This window comes from Coturnix japonica, chromosome 1 (genome assembly GCF_054131305.1).
Source record: "Coturnix japonica strain WE chromosome 1, WE-NBRP24, whole genome shotgun sequence".
Lineage (NCBI taxonomy): Eukaryota > Metazoa > Chordata > Aves > Galliformes > Phasianidae > Coturnix > Coturnix japonica.
The window spans coordinates 109932477-109954387 of record NC_140663.1 but is presented as its reverse complement, the minus strand read 5'-3'; the positions used below and the strand labels follow the sequence as shown (position 1 = coordinate 109954387).

The 21911-nt window shown below is 40.7% G+C and overlaps 2 protein-coding genes across 6 annotated transcripts in view; both read right to left on the bottom strand.

Annotated features, from left to right (window-relative positions):
* Positions 1–247: 247 nt before the first annotated feature.
* On the bottom strand, positions 248–9373 carry EIF1AX (eukaryotic translation initiation factor 1A X-linked). The gene is made up of 7 exons (XM_015885290.3): positions 9252–9373; positions 8441–8524; positions 6708–6811; positions 5144–5194; positions 4531–4612; positions 4333–4424; positions 248–1596 (listed from the first exon to the last, which is right to left on the bottom strand). The coding sequence occupies exons 1-7, from the start codon at positions 9265–9267 to the stop codon at positions 1591–1593; spliced, it is 435 nt and encodes a 144-aa protein (XP_015740776.1). The 5' UTR covers positions 9268–9373; the 3' UTR covers positions 248–1590.
* Positions 9374–10211: 838 nt separating this feature from the next.
* Positions 10212–21911, bottom strand: part of RPS6KA3 (ribosomal protein S6 kinase A3) — a 71506-nt gene continuing 59806 nt past the window's right edge. For all 5 annotated transcript variants that reach the window (XM_015885307.3, XM_015885317.3, XM_085550120.1 and 2 more), the window contains 6 exons: positions 20242–20400; positions 16889–17050; positions 16620–16696; positions 15939–16056; positions 15030–15170; positions 10212–13723 (listed from right to left, as the gene is read on the bottom strand). In XM_015885307.3, the coding sequence (XP_015740793.1) occupies positions 13601–13723; positions 15030–15170; positions 15939–16056; positions 16620–16696; positions 16889–17050; positions 20242–20400 (780 nt within the window). In that variant the 3' untranslated portion in view covers positions 10212–13600. The remainder of the gene's footprint in view (positions 13724–15029; positions 15171–15938; positions 16057–16619; positions 16697–16888; positions 17051–20241; positions 20401–21911) is intronic.

The following is a 21911-nucleotide window of genomic DNA, read 5'->3' as shown; positions in this document are numbered from 1 at the left end:
ACTACGTTAGTAGCACATTTTCCCAACATGTAGCAAGTTCTTACCATGAGTTTCTCAAATCCACGTAATGTTTGGCTAAACTACTCAAGACTAAGAAATAGTTGTTATTGTGTGATCTTTTAGGAATAACAGATACCGTAAAGAAGGAAAACGATAAAGAGAGAAAGACACCTTCTGGGAAGTCAAACCTAATGCAGAAATCCTCCTTAAAAAAAATAATCCCATAAAGCACAGAGGCCACTCCGTATTTACAGACATTTTGTTTTATCTATTGGGGCAGTCACTTTACAGCATACCAAAAAAGACTGTATAACGAATACAAGTGTCAAGAATCAGATCTTTATGGCACAAAAGGAAGCTTTCCATTATCCTGCTTTCAGAGTTGTTAAATACATGACTGAAGACAAACAAACTAAGGCTACCACAATATGATATTTTCATGATGATGTTAGTTTTTATTCAGCTTCAACTGACTCCTCCAGTCCAAAGGTGGAGAAGAATCTTCCCATTAGTTTGTTTCAGTGATTCATTCTGGATGGAAAGATTCTTTTCCTACGTCTGACACAAATTTAATTTCTCATTTATATTGTTATTCAAAGTTCACAAGAAGCTTTAACGTTGTACCTTCAGCTGCGTGGAATTTAAGATTAAAATAAAACTCTACTCTTAACATAACCCTTTCTATAATGTAAAAATATTCTACATGTTTAACATATCAAGAATGTTAAGCATTTGCTTTGGGGGAAAACTATTTTAGGTTGTATTTTTTCAGTACAGAACCAAGTTCGTATGAACTCATCCCTGTTCTGTTGGGTGCCACCCAGTGTTCATCATCCACAACTACAGCTTAGCTACTGAACAGACAGGAGAGCTAAGCATCCAAGACAGTCTTTAACAACTGCCAATTGAAGATGCTGCTTATGTTTTACCATTACTCCTCCACTACCCGTGTGCTGTGGCAAATTTGCTTCTTTGAAATTACGAGCGTTCTGAATTATCAAAATCAGTATAAAAATAGCAGCATGCTACGAGACGTGAAAAGCAGATTCATGCATTATGAATTAAAATGCAGATTTCTGCCTTCCTTTTATATTATCAAAATCTTTTACAGTTAACATCAAGGCAAGGGGTATAAGGACAGACGCTGCATAGTACATTGTAATACTAATCTGAACTGGGTATTTAATCAAAATTCATGATAATTACAGGGTAAACAATTTTTATTTCAAAATACAAGTTTAAGTGGAATTGTAGTGATGAAAGCACAGGAGGGGAAAACCAGAGTCTTTTACAGCCCATGTCTCTGTATCTTACTTATACCCAGAGCTAAAAGCTCTAATTGGTGAAGAGAAAATATTTGTGGCATTTCATTTAACCTTTGTGATAATCCAGCATTATCCATTTCTAAAGAAATATAAATACTTTAAAACAAACATTGAAAATAAATCCTTTTGATGTAACAAACTACACTCTTTACCAAGAATTTTCAGTCTTCTTAAAAGAAAGGTACTTCACCCAAAAAATAACCAAAATATCAATGTAGAACAATCCTTGGAGGAAGAAAGTTGGAATGTAAACCTCTGCTCCAAATTAGATCTGAAAAGTAAAAAGAAAGAGAAATAATTTCATTCACACGTAGTTTTCATCACTTCTGTCTTTAAGCTATTTTTACATCTAAACGGGAAACTCCCTGAGCTCCATACAATAATGTTTTCCCCTCAGCTTGTATCCCCCCTTTCTTAACATGTGAACAATTACTTTCCTCCTACGCCCTCACCACCAACATTATGATACTATGGTTGTGTAGGGAAACAGCTATGCCAGCATTCTTACAAGTAGCACAAACATAAATAAGCCCACAGCTCTCAAGAACAGAAGCCCAAATGGAGTTTAATGATAACATCCCCAAGTACTGACTATCCAAACAAGTTCAGTGGCAAAATGAAGTTTTCTGACCATTCTCCTGACATAAGCAACAGTGGAAAGGTTCCACCAGGTCTTTCATGTTGACTATGGCTTTCAAAGTCCCATCCAGGCAGACTGGGATGATCCTCAGAGAGATTACTCTTATTTTGTCACTTTATGTCTCTTCTTACAGCATGATATTCGTACTATATAACATACCTGAGAAACCTGAAAATAATCACAGCTGCTCACTTCAATACATAATGGCCTCAAGTTGTGCCAAGGTAAGTTTAGGTTGGACATTAGGAAACACTTCTTACAGAAAGGGTAGTTAAACACTGGAATATGCTCCCCATGGAGGTGGTTGAATCGCCATCCCTGGTTGTGTTTAAGAGCCGTTTGGATGTGGTGCTCAGGTATAACATTTAGCAGAGGGTTGTTAGAGTTAGGGTACTATGGTTAGGCTGAGGTTGGACTTGATGATCTTTGAGGTCTTTTCCAACCTGAGTAATTCTATGATTATCCCACACTGCAATCCATTAGTTTGCAAACTGCATTCCTGCAGTATTCATACAGCAATTTATCACATTAAGATCTTACAAGGGCTCCATTACAAAAAGCAAATAGTACTACAGAGCGTTTCCAGCTACAGTAAGCTCAACCACTGACAAGTTCAAAGTGCATTCTTCAAGAGTTTGAAGAAAAATTCATCAAGATTTTGGATAGTTTGAAATAAATGGTTGAATGGAGAGCCTCAATGAGGTAAAAATAATGTAAGCATAGGGAGAATTGGTCTTATTACCATCTCAGAGAAACAACTAAAAAGATGAAGACTTAAAGCGTAAGACAATAATTTGAATGGTCAATCCAATTAAGTTAAATCACTAGGCTCAGTAAGTTACTAATTATCTCCCGAGCCAGCTGACCCCGCACACATTCATCTCACTACTGCAAAATAAAGCACAACATCTTAGGAAAGACTATAGCAGATTGTAATTTGATATGTAATCAATTTTACTACTGTAAGAGTGTGCATAGTCAGTAACTATGGGTCAGCGATAAGCAGTAACAAGTAAATGTGACAATCTGCAAACTCATGATTACCATCAACTCCAGTACTGCTAAGGTGCAGCTTTTATGACTTTGAAGAAATGCAGAATGTGAGCCAAAACCAGAGATTTAAGACCTTTTTTTTTTAAAAAAATTAAAACAACAACAACGTGACCCACAAAAATCACAGAATGACCCGGGTTGGAAGGGACCTCAAGGATCATGTAGTTCCAACCCCCCTGCCTGGCAGGGCCACCAAACATACACCTTTACTAGATCAGGTTGCCCAGGGCCCCGTCCAACCTGGCCTTGAACACCTCCAAGGACGGGGCATCCACAACCTCCCTGGGCAGCCTGTTCCAGGGCCTAACCACTCTCCTAGTGAAGAACTTCCCCCTAACATCCAACCTAAATCTTCCCTCTTTCAACTTAAAACCATTGAAAAATCTTTCAGTTGATTCTCATGAGATGGTGAGGTTGCTAAAACTACAGAGAAGCCACGTTTTTTGATGCAGTTTCTCCATGAACTATGACCTGTTCCATAAACTGTGTCCAATGCAGTTTGCATTCACACAATCCTTGGCTCATCCTGCTTCAACTGAACTGTCCAAAGGTGCCCAACATAACATGGGAGCTGACCCACAAGCCTTTGTGCAGTCTTCCTGGGAAGTCTTTCTAGCCTTCACAGCAGGAGATGCCAAGAAATCCTAATAGAAAGCTAAACCTTCTATATCATCTACTTTGCTTTCCATAATGAGCTTGCTGTAATGAGCTTACAGTTCAGAGAACAGCACCTGGGGCTGCATTCAGCTCCTTCAATATCCAGCTGTGTCCATACATCTAGCTGGCGACTCCTGTAATTGCAGCTCCTCCCTGTACATACATGTACATACACACAAACACTTGGACAGCTACTGCCATCTAAATCTGTCTTTGGGGTCAAACGACTTTGACTCTGAGCACCTTAGAGGTATTGAGAAGACTGCTCAAATTTTAATAGTATGAAACTAAGTGTGCATGCTCTGCATAGTGATCAACTAGAAGAGGACAACACAACAGAAACGAGAGCAGAAAGCTGGTGTGCGCATGTCCACACCCCTTTCTGAAGCACTCTCTGGCTCAAACATCTGCCAGGCTTGTCTGAGAAAAGGCATTGAACTGCTTTACTCCAAAAAGGATTCCGGGAGCTGAGGAAGTGAAGGAACAACTCCCTGAAGCACGTAGATACACTAAGCACCGTAACACTCTTAAATCCTTGATTTAAGCTATTCTGAACATATGTGTATTGCTTTACTTCCCCCAGAAAACATTGGAACGCAGCTCACTGTCAAAGATGACGGTTTCAAACACATCACACAGAACATGTCTACTACTTACATCATCAATATCTTCATCATCATCTCCAATATCGTCAAACTGGATTTCATCATCATCTCCGGGACCAAATGTGTCTGTTTCATTGATTTTAGCTAAAAAAACATTCGGAAAGTTAAGGAGAGAATTAATACCAAGTCAAGATAAGCTACACATTCTTGTCCAACATGAACTTCCAGTTTGAAATGAAAACATTCTTACCATGTTCTGGAAGCTCCCCATATGCTTTCAGACTTCTGGCTTCATCTGCATTATACTTTAGAATAACATCAGCTTTGTTATCCTAAATAGGAATTTATTAGAAGGTATTAAGTCAATTATGATGGAAAAAAAAACCTCCCTAAGAAGCACAGTAAACTAGTAACATCTGTATTACTTAGAGAACAGTAATATCTTCTTCATTTCTCTCTATTTTTAATTCTGAGGTTAAAAATAAGAGATAATCTTTGTAGAATATCTTCATCTGAGCTGGGAGATACTCGGTTTTGTTCTGCTTGGTCCTTATTTCACAGGACCCAAGCATCAAACACTGGAAAAAAATGAAAGGTTGGGTGTGATGCTAATAAGGCCAGGGTGGCTGCCAACAACATCTGAGGGAGCAATTACATTTGGAAGAACAAGTTTAACCAGGATTTGTCATCTACTCAAGACAACCTCTCTGCAACGCAAGGAAACTAAAAGTCCTGATTTAGCGTAACCAAAGACAAATCCAAGTGAAATCAGATGTGGGTTTATTCAGGATACCTGCTGTAACTTCACACTAAACAAAGCTGGTTGTAAGCTACTTCAATGACAGATCGCATCGAATGCTCACCTGGTAGTCTCGTAAGCCAACCAATATAATATCAGATGTATTTATCCAAACCTGAAAGAGTAAGCATATGCTGTATTGGAAGAATTCAACTTCTTGTTGTATAATGAAAAACAAAAGCACGGCACATTTAATTTTACTAAACAACATCAAGCATTTCAGTACACTTACCATTTTCACTTTCTACCCAATAACTTGGAAATCCATATTTTCATGGAAAAATCAAGCTCCTAAATACCAGTACTATTATTTAGCAAGTTATGGGGCTATTATGAAGGTAAATCAGGCTTCTTTGAAGAGCTTCTAGCCAACAAGGTGGTTATTAAGTCATTACTTCCCAGAGAACAGCATAACTAATGCACTGAGCCATCCCTCTGAGCCGAGCTCCGCAACAGCCAAAAAGTTGGTGAAGGAGCTGGTGAAGAATCAGTCAGGAACCCAAGGAAACAAATGGAGCTGTTCCTAGTAACTGGCTGCAGTAATCCATCATCCAAAGCCTTCAGAAACCCGCAGAACAGGATATACTGAAAGAAATACACAAGATGGTCCCATCCCGCAGTAGCTTGATTCTTGCAGATGGAGAATGCTTCTGTTTGGGCTTCCTTCCGACATGAGGAATAGCTTTCTGTGATGACAAATGAATTCTGCAGTACGCAGCATTTATATGTGAACATCCTCCATTACCTTCAACAGTTTGAGCAGCAACACATTGCTGGCAGCCTGCGGGGCTCACAGCGATACCAAAATATGTGCAATCATCAGCCCCTGAGAATTAATGGGTAGAACAATCCAGAATGAACACAGCAACTGCCTGTTGTGTTTGTGGTATAGGGAACATGCTTTGGCAGGGGGGTTGGACTCGATGATCTCTAGAGGTCCCTTCCAACCCCTACAATTCTGTGATTCTGTTTTTATTGGGAACAGAATGAGAGAGGAACACCTGCGTACCACACACCAGCAAAGGATGAGGATGTAACACCCAGAAAGGGTAAGAGATGGCACCACAGCATCCAGAGGTGCCGAAGTTAAGGCTACAACACAGACACCACCCTGGAGGCAAAGAGTTCTGCAGATCAGCTTTGCATTAAAATAGTTTAGGAACTGATGAAGCAAAGAAGGGATGGCATCTGAAGGGCCTGTGGAAGCTCTAAGTTTGCCTCAAGCCCCTGTCAGAACTGCTCTCAGATAAGTCACCCAGCGAGAAGATGATTATAAATAACATTCAGTTCCCTCTCCGGTACAAAGAATAAGCCAGGGAAGGTATTAAAACGTAATTCAAGTTTCCATAATGTGAAAGGTCAGCATTTCACAAGCAGCCTGAAATCTCCCCTGAGGTACCTGCATCTACTGAAGGGGGCTCTTCAACTCTGGAGCTGCACTCAAAAACCCAACTGCCTATTTTTGTGCCCAGACAATGGAGATACAAGAAAAAATATTTACTATTAAAAACAATGTTTCAGGTATTAAGCGCAAAATAGAGCTACTATTTTTACTGTCAAGAGCTCATTACTCTTTTTGGTTTGTTTCCCATTCCTTATCGCGCATAATGCCACTGTTTCAGAATTACCTTTTTCCTTAGTTTCCCTCTGATGTGACATAACCTCTTCACGCCATCAAAACACAATGCCTCCAGTCTTCCATTGCCCAACATCTTGATCACCTGGGCATATTCTGAAAGAGAGGGTAGGAGAGAATAATAACATGGAGACACAGAGTAACTTGTGTCATGTAACCAGATTCTGCTGTAACATTTTATCAGCCACCAACCTGGAGAGAACCCCTCATCAGCCACAATGGCAGCTGGTTTTTGTATCCTTCCTGACACCGGCTTGAAAGCATTGTGACCAGCGGCCACTCTTGGTTGCACTCATGCCTTGGTTTCCTCTAAATGCTTCCTAAAGGGAACTTCTAGAGCTAATGAGTCACACTCAAGAGTTTATAACAGCAGAACAGCTCCTGTACTGTCAAAACTCCACTTTATCACTGATGGAAGAGGTGGATGTGGTACAGGCTGGGTACCCCCACCACTACTCCCAGTCCTGCCTGCAGAGAATCTATGGATAAAGCTGTTATTCTTCTGTCTGAAAGGCATCCCTGTACATACAGGTTTCGATTGGAAGCTGTGCAGCTTCTCTCCAACACACTACTAAAGCTTGCAACTTAACGTATTATCAATTAGCAGAAAATAACGTGGCTTTTGAGAATAACATTACCCAACCATCCCTGCGTGCCAGGAAAATAAATACTCTCAGTTCATCTGAGTTACATTTCAATACTCAAAAATCTTCCCACGGCACAAGATGGAGAGTCCAACAAACCGCATCATGATATTACAGACTGAGCAGATCTCAGTACACAGATTTTGCTTGGGATTTGAAATTTGCTTGGGCAGTGTTTCTAATAAACCTGGTCCCAGTGCTTAGCTGGTGGCTACGCATGTGCTCAGGTATAGGTGAGCCACAGCCAGAGCATGACATGCAGGGCAGGGTGAGCCAGAGGGCAGGTGAGATCACTGCCATCAGAAGGCAGAGGACAAGGGAATCCTGGCCACCAAACTCCAGCTGAACGCTTCTGTCGCTCACTGAACCTGACAGCACCCAAGAAAGGGCTGCGCCTCTCGCTCCTGCTCTAGTAGCTCCCAGGTGTCCCATCCCCTGCCCAGAAAGTTAGTGAAGATGACAAAGGACAGTGAGAGAACAGAGCTTCTGTTTTAGTCAGGTCAGTGACTCCAGAGATTCCACAAGAGATCCCAAGACACCACACAGCTGGCACAGAACAGGCAGTGGGACCGTGCATCCAAGGGACAACCAGCAGCTACCGGCAGCACCAGGACCAGCTACATATAGCAACCCAAAGGACTCCTATCTTTTCTCCCCACTGCTTTTGAGTTCCTCAGGCACCCAGATGCTATTGATGCTATCTTTGAGCGCCAGCTTCCAATGCGCAGGATCTGTGGTGACAGGACAAGGGAAAATGGTTTCAGTCTCAAAAAGGTTGAATCAAAGAGGGTAGATTTAGATTAGAGGCAAGAAAAAGTCTTTCTTTTACAGCGAGGGTGGTGAGGCAGTGGCAGAGGTTGCCCAGAGATGTGGTGGATGCCCCATCCCTGGAGACTTTCAAGGTGAGGCTGGATCAGGCCCTGGGCAACCTGATGTAGCTGTGATGTCCCTGTTCATTGCAGGGGAGTTGGACTAGGTGGACTGTAAAGGTCCCTTCCAACTCTAAGGATTCTATGGACGTCTGTGACTCACAATATCTGACCAAAGCAACAGCACTGTGATACCACACTCAGAAACTCACCTTGCCCATCTTCCTTGAACACCAGCTCTCTTTTCTCTGACTCGTTCTCATTCTTACCTCGTCGTCTGTTTTTACCTCCTTTACCTAAACGTTACAAGAGGAGAAAAGAACATGCATTACTACCTGCCAGCAGCGTAAGAGCTAAACAAGGGGATTTTGATGCATTTTCTACCCGTCAATCTCAAGCACCTATTCATACATTAACATTTTGTCGTCAGCAGGTGGTAACACCCATTGGAAGAGCAGAGCTGCGGTGGTTTCAGACGCACCGGCTGCTTTGACAGCGCACAGCACGGATGTACTGGTAGGGGACTGCAGCTCGCACACCCTGTTCCAGCCCAAGGAGCAAGAGGGCGGACAGGAGCGGGGCTATGGCAGCACCGAATCCTCGTATGTAAGCCCACGCTCCATGACGGCGCTGTTTAAAAGCCACACACGTGGCGACGGGATCAGGTGGCCTCTATGGGGACACGGAGGAGCGGTTTGTTCTTTCCCATCCCCACAATCTCGCCGCTGACGAGCAGCGGGGAGGGATGCGGCAGCGCTCGCACGGAGGGGCCCGGCCCGGCCTGCCCTGCCCGCCTCCCTCCTTGGCCGCCCTGCCCCACGGCCCGGGACCCGCTGCGATACGAGGTGCTGGTCGGGCCTAGTCCCGGCCGTGGGGCCTTCAGCCCCTTCGCAGCCCCGCCCGGCGGCACCGGGCTGCGGCGAGCCACACGTGAGCGAAGCGCAGGCCTCCCCTGTAGGGCCGAGCCCAGGCCCGGCTTTACGAGACGGCGGCGGCGGGGAGAGGTAGCGGGGGAGGCCTCACCTTTATTCTTGGGCATGGCGGCGGGCGCTGCGCCGCGCGGGGCTGGCTGCGGGCGGTCGGGCCTTCGGGCGGCACCCGCGAGGAGGAGGCAGAACCGAGCGGCTGCTGCGCGCGGGCGGAACGGGGCGGCCGGGACTGCGGCTCAACTCGTGCTTTCCGGCCGCTGGCGCCCGGCCTCCAACACGGCGCCACCCGGCGGGGAGGAGGACCGAGGGCTGCACGGCGCCCCGCAGCGCCGCGGGGAGGGGCGAGAACGAGCGCGCCCGCAATGTGGCGTAGCCGTCACAATGTGCAGAGTTCCGGCCTTAACGACGGAGAGAACAACGCAAGAGATAAGCGGTAACACTGCACGTAAAGGGCTGTTAGGCACTGCAGTATTCTCCCCAGGGAGGTGGTTGAGTCACCATCCCTGGATGTGCTTAAGAACCCTTTGGATGTGGTGCTCAGGGACTGGATTTAGCGGAGGGTTGTTAGAGTTAGCGTACTATGGTTAGGCTGCGGTTGGACTCGATGATCTTTAAGGTCTCTTCCAACCTGAGTGATTCTATGGTAAGCTGTTACAAAGGCCAGGCAGCAAGTTCCTATGAGATCACAGAATTGTAGGGGTTGGAAGGGACCTCTAGAGATCATCGAGTCCAAGTCCCTGCCAAAGCAGGTTCCCTACACCACGTCACACAGGTAGGCGTCCAGGCGGGTCTTGAATATCTCCAGAGAAGGAGACTCCACCACCTCCCTGGGCAGCCTGTTCCAGTGCTCCGTCACCCTCACTGTAAAGAAGTTCTTGTGCACATTCGTGCAGAACTTCCTATGCTGTAGTTTCATCCCATTACCCCTAGTCCTGTCCCCACACAATCATTATATTTGCCTATTCACATTATACACACACAGAGCAAGCGTAGGTCAGTGTTAGTGCTGAACAAGCAACAGCTTTGATAATAAATAAATGACCCAACAAAGCGATTTTTAATACGTTTGAAAGTTTATTCGCAGTAGAAATCTTGATTTCTTTTGAAGACTACAAAACCTGCCGCTGGACAGGAGTACAAGCAACGATCTCTCTCCAGAACTGCTCGTAGTTACATGGGGAACAGTTCTAATTACACATTGATACATGATTGGAACACTTCCTAGATCAGACTCTGAATAAAACAATCATTTAAAGTATTCAGTACGTTTTTTAACTAGCATTTCAAACTCTATTATGTCAGCAGTGCCGAGCATCTGACAGATGCCGTTGTAATGGTCTCGCATAAGGTACAATACCACTGACCTCCAGGAATAGTACCTTAGACTCATGTGCCATGCTGAGAAAACTAGTATAAAGTACGATTGTATAGAACTGTAGAAAAATATTTTATCTGCCATTTTGTCATTTTTTAAAAAGGTTTGAAGTAGACCCCCCCCATCCCTCCTTCCCTCCCCTCCCATCCCCTCCCGGTTGCAAAATAATTACATCCCTCATAAGTACACCTTCCCTTTGATTAGGTCGAGAGTATCAAGATAAAGCTAATGTACATCCTTTTTGTAAGTGAAAATTCAGCTATTCCCCATTGCTGCTTAAGGACCGGCATATCTCAAGTCGTTTCTTTCCCGTAATAGAAAAGCACAGCTTTAGTTGGTACGCCACATTTACAAAGCAAAACACGCACACACCATAAAACCAAACCCAGACACATAGTTCTTTTTTCTTATGCCCTTATTTCTTCAGACTAAAGTTTTAGGTATTCTCTTCAACAAAACTCACGAGGAGTTTCTCAATGCTATAGTAATTAGGAATCAAGAGCTTTGCCCTTACTGGACATAGATGGCATTTAATAACTACTGCAACTGCTCTCTCCTCCTCTGTTCTCTCACACTCTCAATTACAGTAAGTGGTGATCTCAAATGAAAGGTGACCTGTACATGGGAAATCCACCTGTATCTGCAGCTCTCCTTTTCCTAATACTCCACAGCTCCGTATCCCGCAGTCAGTGCCAGCTTTGCACCCAGCAGCAGCCCAGCAAGGAATTTACACAGCACCACACACACGCTCAAGTTCTAAAATAAAGGTGCAAGGATTCAAAGAAGCATTATGTAGATTTCTCAGTAGCTTCTAATAACCCCAGCAACAAAGTAACGTGTGACAGTTGTGAGCGTGGCTCCAAAGCCAGAGGTAAGGTACTTAAAACACACAAGTCAAGCCTGAAAAATGTATCACCTGTGAAGATGGGCCTTCTCCACCTTGGTTTAGAAAACAACTTAAAATAAGGTGGCTCTAGACTTCAACTCGCACAAGCTGTTACGCACTGAACTGTTTTACTGGTGTTCAAAGGTCCATCTTGTGCTGCTGTATACGAGACAGTCTAGACTAAATTATCAGCTTACATGAGAATGGGGGTATCTAAAATGCAGCAGTCAACACTGCTTGATTGTTAGGCTTGTGACCAATGAGCCTGAAGGTCACAAAATATTGCTGAAATTAAACTACTGAAACTTTTGTATTATTTTAACATAGATGTTGCCCATAGAACAGCATCTTAATTCTTCCTTTCAGCCTGTCCTGTGCCAGCTCTCTATGCATGTGCACACTGAGAACGTGGGAGAAATTCCTTCCTGAATCAACACACTACAAGGTACTGCCATCCCCTCATTCCAACAGGCCCCATTTGTTGGCTAGACACGGCATCCTTCAGGTTAACACGTGTTTTCAAACAGCTGCAGAAGGTGTAGTTTCTAGGATACGATATGCCTGACTTAGATTCAGTTCCAGTCTGAAAACACATCATCTGAAAGGCAAGAAGGTCTCTACTAAATGTCTCTGGAAACAGACACTGTCAAGTGAAAATAAAATCAAGATAGCATTTTACAGCCTCTGGTTAAAGATGTCTCTTGAACAAAGGGAACAAAAGCATTTGTACAGCAGAAGGAAACTTCAGTGCTAGAGCACCAAGTAAGGGAAAACTACTGACTGCCATGAAAAGCTGTGTGCTCAAATGATTGTATGTGCTACAAGTGTAACTACCGTTGTTTCTAAAACGCATCCCTTAACAATTACAGGTAATACATGAATCTGACTGGGACAAATTTTCATCGTTAATTCTAAGGACCCTTTCTTAGCCCACGCAGATCAGGATGATTCTCCTCTCATTTTATTTTGCCTATTGAAATTATCTGAGGAAAAAAAAAAAACAAAACAAAAAAAAAGGAGAAAAGACAACAGAACATCGGAGCTACTGGGTTGGCAGCTGTAATAAATGCAGTTGAAGCCTACTTTCTCTGGGCTTACTAGTGGACATCATGTTTTGCTTTATCTTCAATGCTGCCTTCTTTCTATAATGCCAACATCCATTGAACAAATCCTCTGCAGCTTAAACAAATGTCACAGAATAGAGCTAAAATATGACCAATGGATTATAAGCACAAACAATATAGAAATGTCCTCTGTCAGAAAGTATTTAGCAGTGATTCCTGAGTCCAGAAATTAGACAGGGAAAGAAATAAAAGGGAGGAGGTGGGGATGAAAGACAGTGAAATATGGAACAAGTTATCTTTCCTCTCCGTTGTATCATCTATGTATATATAGTATGGTGAGAGATCCACTGTTTGAGTTTTGAATACTATAAACAGCATCCCGGTATTCATAACATGACACGCGGCGTCAAAAACATGGAAAAGTGGAAAAAAAACATAGGCAAAGAGAAATACATGTATCCAAGTATTACATTCAATAGCTGTTTAACAGTCGGGCTTTTTTTAGAGCTGTCCAACGATACTGATTAATCCAGGTGAACCGTTTAACCAGACTTAATTGTTAAAATGATTAATAATATCTAAGTAAAACGAGGCATGTATACATTAAAGAAAACAGCACAGAAACGTGCTGCTCACAAACTGTTTACAAAAACATACAAAATGTTGGATGGCACAAAGTATATAGTGCTAATATAAACAGATAGTTTAAGCTAAGTGCTTAACACAAACTGTCCGTCTCTACCTGTAACAAAGAATATTTCAGGGGACAAAAATATTCCTTATAAAAATAATGCTATGTGGTGCAGAGTGCTTTATTCAGTGTATTTTTGACAGAGGTGGCGTTTGTAATTCTTCTGGTTTATTCAATTGTGGACATGATTGTTTTCATTGCGTTTCCACTTTTCACTCCGTTTGAAGCTCCAGTAAGATCAGTAACTTGCCATCAACAGTTCAAAGCGAGAATAGATGAAAGCAGTAGCAGCAGCAGGAGCAGCAGCATTATAGGTACCAGCTGGGACAGAGTGTGCTTGCAGGTATCTGTGAGATATGTGCTACCTGTCGCCATGATTTGTGCTATCATCTTATACCGTGGTACCAAATATCTGGTTGAGGTCACTTCACAGGGCTGTTGAGGTAATCTTTTTTATACCTCTCCTCTGAGCAAGAGTAGAACGGCCAACTGGCTCCAAAACTGGTGACTGGTTACGATTCAAAGCAGAATAAGTTGCTGCCATTGCACCCTGTTGTGATAATGTCAGAGAGGAAAAGCAAGAAGAGTTCATTATGTGCACCACTCGCATCCAAGATCACACAACATTAAGTGTCAGAGACAGCCAATAAGTTTTAAATTCTAGCCTTATTTTCACCTATAAAACAGAAACACACCACTGTGTTACTCAAATAACAGCAGTGCTATGTGTGAGTTTCGTAGTGCAATAGATAATTTTGAGATTAATCTGAAGCTGTGATATCCTCATAGTCTCACAGTCTCGTGCGGGTTGGAAGGGACCTTAGAGATCATCGAGTCCAACCCCCGGGATTTGAGCCTCTGTGTAGCAGAGCGGCACTTCTACCACTTGCGCCACAGGGGATTCAAACCTGGGCCTCTGGTGTTGCAACGTGGCATTCCTACCACTGCGCCACCTGAATGTATAAGAAATACAGGAACACTAAATTTTCTCCATTCTTATTGAAATAGTTAAGGAATTAAATCCCATCAGTGGGCTGTCCCTGCTTGTAATTTCTATAACCATTTTATTTTTCAGAAAGGTATTTAGAAGTCACCCACATTACTTAGCACACAATTTTACTGGCTTTTAAGAACTCAAAGTTGTGAGCTGCGAGATCAGAACTTGCTCCCCTTTCTACTCATCATTTTGGATGCCAGAAATTCCTAGTATCTTATGCATGGGGAATGTTAGTTATATTTTTCAGATTCTCTTATGTTGTTTAAAATATATATATATAAATTAAAAAAAGTAGGACTGAAGGTACAATGGAATAAATAGGAGTAGAATTAAACTTCTGGTTACCTACAGCTCCTTCAAAGTGAGAAAGTATAACATGGTTACAACCAAGTCGTGTTTCAGACCATGGAGTACGGAACAGATACCATATTAATACCGCCATTTCAACTCACCTTCTCTATCTTACACTGTGGTCGTAAATTATTTTATTCCCCATTAGTCACTGATACGCTTCTCTGAAACTTCAAAATTAGTCCAACTGTTTTTTATCGTTCCCTATAATCCCTAACAACATTTTCACTATCCGAAAAATGATTTCTATCCTTGTTTCTTAAGGGAGATAAGTTAAATAGTTGAAGCGTAATAACTTTAAAATCGAAGAAAACTTAAGTCTTTGTCAAACATTAGATTTATTCACAGCAAATGAGTTATTACTATATGTTAGAAGATCATGCTGTGTCCAAAAGCAATTTGTAGTCATAATTGTTAAAATTAATTAAAGGAAAAGTGCTACAGTAATTAAAAGAATCCTTTGGTTTACTCTGATTTTGGCCAGTTAGATGAACAAATATCTACTTGCCTTAACTAAATGGGGAGCATCCTGCCTGTTCAGCTGGTATTGAGGCAACTGGTCACAGTGAACGATCCAGGGATGGCTGAGAACCTGGGCTGCAGTCAGTCTTTGATGGGGATCAACATGAAGCATTTTTGAAACAAGATCCTGTCAATAACAAGGAGTAGCATAAACATTTGTTCATAGCATCATTTTGAAGCAGATGAAAAGCTGCCTGACAAGGCTAACACTATGTCATTTGGTTAGGTAACTTAATTAGGCAACAAAAGTGAAAAAGAAACAACAGAACATTGAGATGACCCTTTCCCTTGTGTATTTTACCAGTGTCCAACAGTCTTCTAACAACTGTGCAAACTGAAGGTTGAATCTCAGTACTAAGGAGAATAAACTGCTCAAGTCCTCATGAAAGAACATGAGATGAACTGTCGTGGGTAACTGAAGAACTAGCCCTACACAAACGTGACAATATTTTTCCTAGCCTGAACCAGAGGGACATACAGTAATTATTTCAATATTTTCACTATCCCAGTTTAGGACTTCTGAATGTCATTTTTTGACATGATATTTAATTACAGCCTTTCTTGACACAGATGATTGCACATGTGTGAAAATACACCATCTTTTTAAGCACACCTGATTTTCACCCTACATGCAAGTGACCATTGAAACGCGAACGGATCATAAACAGAAAAAATTCTAAGCATATAAAAATCAGCCCAGTAATTAAAAATAACAATGGGTAATATTTATTATGTAGACATTATCAGCAATGTATTTCATCGAAGTATATTTCTCATATAGTTAGGGTACTGGTTAGGCTGCGGTTGGACTTGATGATCTTCAAGGTCTTTTCCAACCTGGGTAATTCTATGATTCTATGATTCATCTCTCACAGAACAAAGCAAATATACTTGCCTTAGCTGTATCTGAAACAGTGTTCCAATAACCACCGCTCAGAGAGAATTTTCCACTACCTATCCGGGCCAAGATCTCCTCTGGAGTATCATCAGGACCATTTGCAAAAGGAGTGTAGCTATTTAACCAAACAAAATTTTAAGACAAAAAAAAGGATGAATAGAACAAACCAGCACAAAATAACCTACTTAGCAAGTGCAACAGCAGCTCTTTTCTGAACTTGTGGAACCATAGTTGAATTAGCCATTTATCACCTTTTATACAAATCATTTCTTCTGCATACATAAATGTATTTCTATTGCATTTATTATTCCTTAAGTGCAACACTTCAAACCATCCAGTAGCTGAATTTTCCTCACAACTATGTTTCAAAGCTCTGCAATTGTGCTTGCAACATATTTCCTTCAAAACATACGCTGTTTAATCAGCTAATTTTAATGGAAAAATAAAACAATTTTTACATCTAAATCACAATAAAGAAGAATTTAAAGACCTGAAACAGATGAGACATCAGTTCCTTCAAATTTGGATTCTACTAAAGGTGAAGCATATTTAACTTCCCTGGAGTTGTAATTGAGATTTATCAGTTCCCTTCTAGAAACACAGTCACAGTGGGTTCACACTCACTATACTTGTTTGCTATTATAAAGCAAAGGAAGTGAACAAACAAAAACCCCTTACCCAGTAAGCATAGTATATAGCAGAACACCAAGACTCCAGATGTCACACGCAGCATCATAACCTTGTCTCTTTAAAACCTGAGGGAGACAGATATTTTTTCTGTAAAAAAAAGTGCTTAGAAATGCTTTGGTCATGATATAAAAACACCAAGATCTGATTCTTTAATTCTTTTTCAAGTTAATTCACTTGCTGCTGAAGAATGAAACGAACACCTAACCAAGTGTTCCCATCAAAAGAAATCAAGGCATATAAGCTACCCTGGTATTTACCTCTGGTGCAACAAAATTTGCTGTATAACATGGAGTCATCAGAAGGCCATTTTCTGCTCGTAATTGTTTTGCAAAGCCAAAATCACAAATTCGAATTGATTCTGGATTACCGGATTCATCAACATAAAGAATATTGCTGGGTTTCAGATCTCTATGGACAACCTAGGAAAAAAACACAAACAAAACAAACCATGAAATACAGTAAGCTTAAAACAGGAATAGGCTTTACATTTTAATTATTTATTCTACTTAATACCTTCCATGAGTAATCACAGTCCAATTTCAAGCTTCTACTATTAGCTATAGCACTCTGGCTGTACCACCTGGAGTAGTGAAAATCTCATTTGGAAACCACCTCCTCTTCATTCTAACCCTCACCAAAAGGAAGAACTCAGCAAAAACAAACTTGGTGCACACATTTAGTTATGGAGACAAATCAAGCTGTCTCGATTTAACAGTTACATGCACTTCTTATTTTAACATGCATACTGTACCTACAAAGCTCTTTAGATCAGAACCTGAGAACCAGGGCTTCAGAACAGAAGGAGACCTTATAGCGGCCTTTCAGTACCCGAAAGTGACCTACATGAAAGCTGGGGAATGACTTCTTACAAGAGCAGGTAGCAACAAGACAAAGCAAAATGGTTTTAAACTGGCAGAGGGTAGATTTGACTAGATATTAGGAAGAAATTCTTTACTGTGAGGGTGGTGATGCACTGGAACAGGTTGCCCACTCCCTGGAAGCATTTTAGATCATGCTTGATGGGCTCTGAGCAACCCGGTATAGTGGGAGGTGTCCCTGCCTATAGCAGGGGGCTGGAAGTAGGTAATCTTAAAGGTCCCTTCCAACCCAAACCATTCTATGATTCTATGATTTCTGTAGCACCACTCTATCATATAACTACACATCAGTTACTGCTGGAGTAACTTTCTATAATTTAGGTTATCTAAACTGAATAACCTTTGTGCAAACTCCCACAGCCCAATTGAGGAGGAATTTTAATACAGAATATTATAATCTCCAAACAAGCTAACATTTTATACAGGCTTATACTGGCTCCCCAGTGCCTGCTTTTCATGTATTTGGAAAGTAAAACACTTGAGAAAAACTGTAAAATCTGCTGAGGTTCTGGAAGAATGAATCTGATCTTATATGAAGCTATGCTATAATATGCCTAACTAAAACTTGTAAAGTGAAAAGACATAAATCAGACGGCATATTGTATCTGCTCCATCTTCTGCGCACGACAAATTAGCTTAAGGGTTCAAGAGACACAGCTCTGTGTAGAAAGGAGTACATAGGGCTCTAAACCATATAATGGATTTAAACTCCTACTGAGAATTTAAATAAACATGACTCCTGAGAGCCTCATTTTCTGGAGATTAGAAACATTTTTACTCTACATCATGAGCAAAACATCCCTTATTGATCCAGGAGACAAAAGAAAAGTCACTCTAATTTTATTCCAGTTGTTCCTGCTTGTTTTTTGAAATAAATTCTAAAAGGAAGAAGTGAGCAATACAGGCAGCCCAGAACTGTGGATTTTACAAACTGCTTTTTGTTTTGTTCTTAAATAAAGGGAAGCAATTCAATGCAAGAAAGAGTAACAGACTAGTTCAAACCCAAATCCCACAAATAAGGCAATACAGATACTAAAGAATAAAATACCTTCTTGTACAATGCTGCTTTCCCAAAGGTGAATTTTAAAAAGATGTCACACTATGTAGATTAACATTCTATATTACAGCAAAAGAAGACAGCAAAACAATATTAAGGACATTGCAGCATTCCAGTTATTTCCTAGCATCGTGTTTTTGATTATCAGTGTCACTCGTTACCAGCACGAAGAAGTATTTTGCTCCAAGACATGATACTTCCTGCTCGTGCCTTTTATTGTGTCTGCTGTGCCAGTCCTTAGCTGCTCTACACAAGCCATAATACGTTTACAATGGTTTGGGTGAGTTAGAACTATTGCTTAACCCTAAGAGGAAGATTTCTTTACTTGCTTAGTTGTTTTCAGCTTAAATGTATCCTTTGCAAGCCCATGAGGAGATCCCTCTAGAAAGTGTTGCAGAGACCACACACAAAGAATCTGTTCAGATCTCTAATACAATATTCAAACGAGCTCTTCTAGCATCCAAAGAAACAACAGTAGCTGAGTATTGGACTGTCAAGGAGCTCACTACTTACATACCTGGCCAACTTTTATGTCGAAGTGTCCTTAAAATAAGGAAATGCAAAAATTTCCAGATGTTTGAAAGAACGTATGATATAATGCAAGTTTAAAAAGTCAGTATTTTCAAGTATCCACAGTAAACAAATGACCAAAAGCCCCCAAAATACGCTACTTGACATGAAGACACTAGACCTTTTCTCTCCACGCGTAGTTAGAAGGAACTACACAGAAGGCATTAAGGTTTACTCATACTTCTTTGTTGGCCAAAGATTCTTAGAGCACATAGGCTCAAAAAACCACTCACAAACAAGTGCTTGAATGAAGTGATGGACTGCATGGCAAGATGGAGCAGGTAACTTTCATCATAATTTTTGTGAAATAAGAGCTCCCAGAAACATCTGCTGAGCTAATATGTGTTCCTTAAAACAATTTGAGTACTATTCATTCTGAAACGTCTTTTCTTGGATAACAGCATTAAGTGTTATGAGCTTGCATCCTTCCTTGCAACCTTGTTTTCTGCCTTTCCTCTGCTATTCCTCCTTCTTGTTTACTTTAAAATGCAACATACCTTGTCATTCTTGCCATGCAACTGCCACACTTGCCTTCTCAATCTCTGAACTACTTCCTCTATTTCCAAATTACTTTCGTTTACTACTGGAGGAGTTACAAGTCAAGCTTCAGAATCAAAAAGAGAAAGAAGTGACAAGAGTAAAAGGTAGAAATTGATAGATGTTAAGAGTCTACCATAGCATGGGGTTAGGACTACACTACTAGGTCTGGGCAGCAGCATTGGTCCTAGCACCACTTAAAACCATAGAATCCTTAGAGTTGGAATGGACCTCTGAAGGACATCTGTTCCAACTCCCCTGCTATGAACAGCGACACAACAGCTAGATCACTTCTTGGCTTAGTTCTTGTATCCTATTCATCATTATCTGAATACTCCACAGAACTGCTCAAACCATGCATGAAGGACAAGAGAAACAACTGCACCGTTGCTGCTACCTGGACATGTACTCAACTGATGAGGACTGTTATAATTTCAACACAAAAAAAACCCTGCTGCAATGTAATTGTACCAGAAATTGCTTACATACTGCAAAGAACATATAAAGATATAGGAGCATATTTCTGAAAAAGAACATTAAAAGGATTTTCTCTGAGATGAAAACTTACCCCTTGTGCATGGAGGTATTCAACCGTTTTTGTTATTGTGAACAGAACAGCACTAGCTTCTCTTTCTGAGAAAAATTTTTGCCTAAGAATCTTATCCAGCAGTTCTCCTCCTTTCATAAGTTCTGTTACTACATATACATATTTTCCATCATCATATACCTGCAAAAAGTGCAGAAACATGTAAACTTCCAAAATATTTACTCTTGAAACACACACAGAAGGAACATCCACTTTTTCCACTAGATTAGTCATTTCAATTACTTTTCTCACCATTTCTCACTCCACTCACTAGCCAAAAAACATTGGTCACCTTCAGAAATAAACATTAATGAACAAAAAGGTACTGCAGGAATGAAATAACAAAAATTTATCTTGAAATACATGCATGACTATATGAATAACAATGTAGCTTTCTCTCAAATAGTTTTTCTGAAAAAAATTAAACAAGACACAGGAGAATCTGGGAAGAAAAGAGAATCTAGTTTGATTATGCAACATTAGAGCTAATTCCAGAAGCATTTATTGCACTAAACTGCAACAAAAAAAGAAGATCATTCCAAGCAAACAGTTAGATAAAATAGAAGAACAGTGGAGTACACAGATTATTTGAGGTCAGTCTTGAAGTTCAGGTATGCAAACCTGCGATTTAAAATCCCATAATTTGCACATAAAGCTTGTAACTAAGTGTAAACAATATACACATTTAGTCTATGCTTTTAATTATAGAAAAATTCTTAATTTTTGCCTTGCTCTCATCTTCTTTGGTAATAATAATTGAGAAATAATTTACAGCATCACCAGGGGGCACTACAGACTGAACTATACCAAAACACATTTTAAGCAACGCTGAAGCATTTCTTTCCACTTTACTGGGGTTTTGAATTAACTCAGAAATTGGTTTCTGCTGTAATGAAACATTTTACAGACTCTGTTCCCAGTCATTACTTCAAACTATTTTTCTTGCTGATGTTGGAATTGTTCTCCCCTGTAATACATAAGAAGTGAAAACTAGCTATGTATAGAAACAATTATCCATGTTGTAGCAAAATGCAATTAGGAATAGATAACAGCTAAATTAAGAAAGTTTTCATCCCAATTTCTTTGTTAAACTGTCTTGTAAACACACACTAGATAATACTTGGAATAACTACAATTTGCTTTCAAGTTTGAAAACTGATTTTTTCTTGGCTTAGAAGTTTTTGTTCTTTCAGGTAAAAAATTATTTTCTCATCCATTTAAACAAGAGGAAGAGCATTAGATAATTCTGCACCCTTTTACAAGCTCATAGTCTCAAAAAGATGACATGATTGGTTTTTAAAGTTCTCACTTAGTAGTAATTCTACCCCTATTAAATATAAGTGACCGATTATCTGAACAGATTTACATGAAAAATACTGCACAGGATTAAAAAGTAGGATGACAGAGTTCTAAACACTGAAATGGTCTTACTTCACTTGGCACTACAAAGCACACACATCACGCATCTCAGCACCGCAGAGGGACATCTGAGTAAATTTGCTTTTGGCTGCTACAACTGCTAGCCTCCTACGGTTTTATCTGCCTTAAAAATAAACAACAAAAAAAACAAAAGCCTACCTCAACCTCCTTCCCTGCCCCAATCTCTCTAACCAATTTAATCCCAGGAAGCTGTTTGTACTAAGTACATGCTT